General features: G+C 44.3%; 1 protein-coding gene across 1 annotated transcript in view; it reads left to right on the top strand.

The window, feature by feature from the left end:
• Positions 1–6,000, top strand: part of MFGE8 (milk fat globule EGF and factor V/VIII domain containing) — a 141,773-nt gene that overhangs the window by 111,432 nt on the left and 24,341 nt on the right. Inside the window, exon 8 of the mRNA XM_040342406.1 lies at positions 2,844–3,046. Coding sequence (XP_040198340.1) covers positions 2,844–3,046 — 203 coding nt within the window. The remainder of the gene's footprint in view (positions 1–2,843; positions 3,047–6,000) is intronic.

The raw sequence follows: 6,000 nt of genomic DNA, 5'->3' as shown, positions 1-6,000 counted from the left end.
GATATATTTATGGCATTTTTTTTTATTATTTTTCTACTAGTAATGGCGGCGATCAGCGATTTTTAGTGGGACTGCGACATTGTGGCAGACAGATCTGACACTTTTTGTGATCATTGACATTTATAAATATAAATACTATAAATATTCACTGATTACTGTATAAATGTCACTGGCAGGGAAGGGGTAAACACTAATGGACTATCAAGGGGTCAAGTGTGTCCTAGGGAGTGATTCTAAGTGTGGGAGTAGAGAGAAATCGCTGTTACTGATTGCTAGGTACAGCAGATCTCTCTCTACTTCCCTGACAGAACGGGGATCTGTCTGTTTACATGACGAGCGATTGCTGGTCACCGGCGGACATCACGGCCGCTGGCCACGTACACCTACAGCGGTTTACGCAGCCGTGCCAACCTGCCACAGTATAATGACGGTGGCTGGTCGGCAAGTTCTTAATGGGTCCCGCATTTCTCTGTGTGGGTGGTTGTGGCTGCCGGTATTTGTGTGGGACCCGCACAGATGTGAACCTAGCCTTAAGGATTAGTCCACCTTCAGGCCCGATACACTGGGTGTTTAGAAATGGTGCATGAGGCTCCAGTGTTGAGATGCGGGTAGCAGGCACAGGTGAGAGGCTGACCGCTGCCGTGGATGGACAGGGCTGGATGGTGCTCCAAATATTACTAACCTTCATATTCCGGATATTTGTTCCTGGCTACATACTGCCCTAAACAGAAGTACTGCTAGGTGCTCCATCCAGTCGAAGCAGCTGTGAGCCTCTCACCTGTGGAGGGTACACCTGGGCCTGTTTTCCACACATTTAATGCCAGAGCCTCTTGTGCTGCCATTAAAATGCATGGGGTCTTTGTTATAGCTGAAGTGAGTGAGCTGGGCCAGCACCTGGCTTCTTGCATGTTCTGTTCTGGGTATTTCAAAAGCAACTAAAAATCAAGCAGGGAGAGTTAACCGCTTAACGACCGCCGCATGTACATATACGTCGGCAAAATGGCACGGACAGGCAGAACGACGTGCCCGCACGTCGCTGCCTTTCCGCGGGTCGGGGGTCCGATCGGGACCCCCCCCGGTACATGCGGTGGTCGGTAAGCCTCAGGGAGCGATCCGGGATGAGGGCGCGGCTATTCGTTTCTAGCCGCCCCCTCGCGATCGCTCCCCGGAGCTGAAGAACGGGGAGAGCCGTATGTAAACACGGCTTCCCCGTGCTTCACTGTGGCGGCTGCATCGATCGAGTGATCCCTTATATAGGGAGACTCGATCGATGATGTCAGACCTACAGCCACACCCCCCTACAGTTGTAAACACACACTAGGTGAAATATAACTCCTACAGCGCCCCCTGTGGTTAACTCCCAAACTGCAACTGTCATTTTCACAATAAACCATGCAATTTAAATGCATTTTTTGCTGTGAAAATGACAATGGTCCCAAAAATGTGTCAAAATTGTCCGAAGTGTCCGCCATAATGTCGCAGTCACGGAAAAAAACGTTGATCGCCGCCATTAGTAGTAAAAAAATATAAAAAAATAAAAATGCAATAAAACTATCCCTTATTTTGTAAACGCTATAGATTTGGCGCAAACCAATTGATAAACGCTTATTGCTATTTTTTTTACCAATATAGGTAGAAGAATACGTATCCGTAGCCTAAACTGAGGTAAAAAAAAATTATATATGTTTTTGGGGGATATTTATTCTAGCAAAAAGTAAAAAATATTGCATTTTTTTCAAAATTGTCGCTCTATTTTTGTTTATAGCGCAAAAAATTAAAACCGCAGAGGTGATCAAATACCACCAAAAGAAAGCTCTATTTGTCGGAAAAAAAGGACGTCAATTTTGTTTGGGAGCCACGTCGCACGACCGCGCAATTGTCTGTTAAAGCGACGCAGTGCCGAATTGCAAAACCTGGCCTGGGCATTTAGCTGCCTAAAGGTCCGGGGCTTAAGTGGTTAAAGGGTCACTAAAGGATTTTTTTTTAACTAAATAGCTTCCTTTACCTTACTGCAGTCCTGGTTTCATGTCCTCATTGTTCGTTTTTGCTCTGATGTTGCTGTAATCCTTCTCTGTTCTGAACACTTCCTGCTTGTCTGTTTCCTGATGGAAAAAGTCATGGGCGTTTTCTCTCTGTGGTCACTAATCAGGGAGGTGTGATTACTGTTTGTCTAAAACCCCTCAGCACCAATCAGTTTAGTTTTCCAAACCATCACTGTCCTGTATTGGCTCTTTGTCTCTGTACGTCACAGGCAGGAAACGGAATGCAAAAATGAAACTGAAACTGTAGGTACATTATATGATTGATTTTTTTATCTATTTTTAAATCATTTTTAAATGGAATCGGTTAACTCTCCTGTCTCTATACCCTGTAAACAGTCATTTCAGCAAAAATGTACAACTCCTTTAAATCTCTCATAATGACCAGATCTGGGCAGTCTCAGGAACACAAGCCTAGAGATCTCACAAAGCATGTACCAGAAAGATATCGGAAGCGATCAAGTGATATAAGTGATATAACTCTTCAAAATCTACCCAAATTTTTTTTTCGTTTTGAATGGGCCCTTCTATTGGAATCATTGGACACCAGACACAGCGGCGTTATCTTCTCCAGGCAGTTGTAGATGGGCATGCTCCATTGGCTCCAGCTGGTCTACACGCAGGCATACTCCCAGCTGTTGTAGTTGTATGGTTAGCGTTGTGCTGTTTTTTTGTTTTTTTTGTTAGAGGCAGCTTTGTTTTTAACATGTGTGTTTTTACTGCTTTTGCACTATGTCACGCCTGCATTGAGCTTGTAATGCTGAGCACCCTCTTCCCATCCTTTTGTAAACCGTTGTGTTACAGTGTATTTCAACACGGTAGGTTGCTCCGAGCCACTTGGGATGAAATCCTTCCTGATCCCCGATAAGCAAATCACGGCATCCAGCGTGTTCAAGACCTGGGGCATCGATGCATTTACCTGGCACCCGCACTACGCCCGCCTGGATAAGATGGGGAAGAGCAATGCCTGGACCGCCCAGGAGAGTAGCCAGTCAGAGTGGTTGCAGGTAGGTGATGAATATCACTCAGTTGTACCATAGACGGTGGTGTTTTTGTAATACAGTTTTCATCACTCACAATGTTTCTTGTCAACAAAGTATCAAAGTCACCATATAGAATTTTATAAAATAATAAAATAGAACGGGTACTTTAAAGCAGTGGTCATCAACCCTGTCCTGCAGGGCCCACTAACAGGCCAGGTTTTATGTATTACCTTGGGGAGATGCAGTCTAGAATAGTGCAATCACTGAGGAGTAAATGATATCAGCTGTGATGTATTTCAGTTATCTTGCAAACCTGGCCTGTTAGTGGGCCCTGCAGGACAAGGTTGATGACCACTGCTTTAAAGTGTTACTAAACCCAGTAATATGAAAATAGTTCATCCCGCACAGTGCCCACAGCTTATAAAGCTTCTTTTTACATTAAAATGCCACTGTATACTTTTTGGATGTTCTGTATACCATGGTTACGTGATAAACTGCAGTTTCTCTCTCCGGCGCTGAGTGTTCAGGAAGGAGGAGATTTTCACTACAGCCTGTATACACGCCCACATGTGTAATGTCAATATCATGTGACCTGGCTAGCTCTGAGAACAAGTAAATGTTCTCTCCAGCACAAAAGACACAACTGAGCATGTGCAGGTCGGCTACAGGATCAAACCTTTTCACACAATGTAGAGGATTAACCTCTTAAGTTCCATAGTGAGTATAACAAGCATTGCTATGCTGCATATACAGACTTTAGTTTACTGTTGTGGGTTTAGTAACACTTTAAAGCGGAAGTAAACCCATCGATCTAACCGTTTCAAAAAACAGTTACATTTCCGGCATGCCGGGATTGCCAACTGTCACATTGGTTGTACTCTCAACTAAACTGTCAAACCATCCAATGGCTGGTGTCATAACTGATCACATGTGCAGCATCATGGCAGTTGAAGATTAAACATAGGCCAAGATGGCAGCTTCCTTGCTTGAAATTGATAGGTGGGTTTACTTACACTTTAAGCCTCAGCCATTGGGAAACATAAACTATGCGTTAAGCAGGACACCGTTTTATACAACTTTATTTCCGTTCCTCTACTGGTGAAAGGAAAAAAAAAAAAACGCTCAATTTCCCCCATCAACACAGACAGTGATGGTGGAATCCTTCCTGTTCTGCTGACGGGAAGCCTTCCCTGCTGGCTGAACACAATGATCACTGCCGGTGACTTGTCCTCAATGTTCCCCTATGGGGGAAGTTCCTCCACTCACTGCGCAGGCGCAAACTTCCCGACGGAAATCCCCGAACCTCGCCCGGCATCCAGGCTCATTCTTTAACATCCCCGTGGATTGGAGGATGTTAAAAAAAGAGCCAGGAGGCCGAGCGAGCGAAGCGAGCCATCCGAGCGCAGCGAGGACGTGAGGCCGACTGGCCACTTTCCTCTAAGTCCACGTCGCCCTGGATGCCGGCCGCCGTTCGGGGATTTCCGTCAGCAAGTTTGCACCTGCGCAGTGCTTGACGGAACTTTCCCGATGGCTGGAACCATCTCTGCGCCTCAGTTCGCGCATGCGCTGGAACTTCCGTGATACCTGGAACCAGCACGGCAGATCACCGGCTGCTATAGTTATCGGCAGTGATTGCATGCAAAAAAATCCAACAGGTTGGTTATACATAAATTGATCGATGGATTGACTTCAGTACAACCAGCCTGCTCATAGATGGATTCAATCTCGGCTGTTCCCCGCTAAACTAGCTGAGATTCGATTTGTCTGTAGCCAGCCTTATTTGAATGACTGTCGGGCCTTTTGTACAGGGGCAAAAAAAAAAAACGCCGCGTTTTGTAGCTGTTTAGCGTTCTATTTTTTTTTATAATCTAAACACAGGTTCATTGTTGTCTATTGGACAATGCGCACCCCTGTGTAAAAACACAGCAATCAGTTCAGAGCCATAAAGAAAAGGCAAATTTTACATTTGGGTGCAGTAATTTACGCACGAGTATATACTAGCATAGGCGCCTGCGCTGCGACACTAGCAGCTAGAGAAGGATTTAGAAGAATTGTACCCATGTAAACGCATGCTTGTTTACGCATTTACAGAACATAACTTTGTTTTTTTACTCAGAATCTTTCTGCCAGCAAGATCCAACGTATAAACATCAGTACATTTTACATCTGCGTGAAAGAGGTTTTAACCACTTAACCCCCGGACCATATTGCTGGTCAAAGACCAGAGCACTTTTTGCGATTCGGCACTGCGTCGCTTTAACTGACAATTGCACGGTTGTGCGACGTGGCTCCCAAACAAAATTGGCGTGCTTTTTTTCTCCCACAAATAGAGCTTTCTTTTGGTGGTATTTGATCACCTCTGCAGTTTTTATTTTTTGTGCTATAAACAAAAATAGAGCGACAATTTTGAAAAAAATTAATATTTTTTACTTTTTGCTATAATAAATATCCAATAAAAAAAAATAAAAAATTTTTTTTCCCAGTTTAGTCCGATACGTATTCTTCTACATATTTTTGGTAAAAATAAAAATCGCAATAAGCGTATAGTGATGGGTTTGCGCAAACGTTATAGCGTCTACAAAATAGGGGATAGAATTATGACTTTTTTTTTTTATTATTATTATTTTTACTAGTAATGGCGGCGATCTGCGATTTTTGTCAGGACTGCGATATTGCGGCAGACACATCGGACACTTTTGACACATTTTTGGGACCATTCACATTTATACAGCGAACAATGATATAAATATGCACTGATTACTGTATAAATGTGACTAGCAGGGAAGGGGTTAACACTAGGGGGGCGAGGAATGGGTTAATGTATTCCCTAATTAGTGATTCTTACTGTGGGGGGTGACTGGGGGAGGTGACCGATGGTTGTCCCTATGTACAAGGATCACGCCATCAGTCTCCCCTCCCTGACAGGATGTGGAGCTCTGTGTTTACACACAGAGCTCCACGTCCCTGTCTCCGTGACC

This window comes from Rana temporaria, chromosome 3 (assembly GCF_905171775.1).
Source record: "Rana temporaria chromosome 3, aRanTem1.1, whole genome shotgun sequence".
Classification (NCBI taxonomy): Eukaryota; Metazoa; Chordata; class Amphibia; order Anura; family Ranidae; genus Rana; species Rana temporaria.
This window is presented reverse-complemented; position numbering and strand designations above follow the sequence as displayed.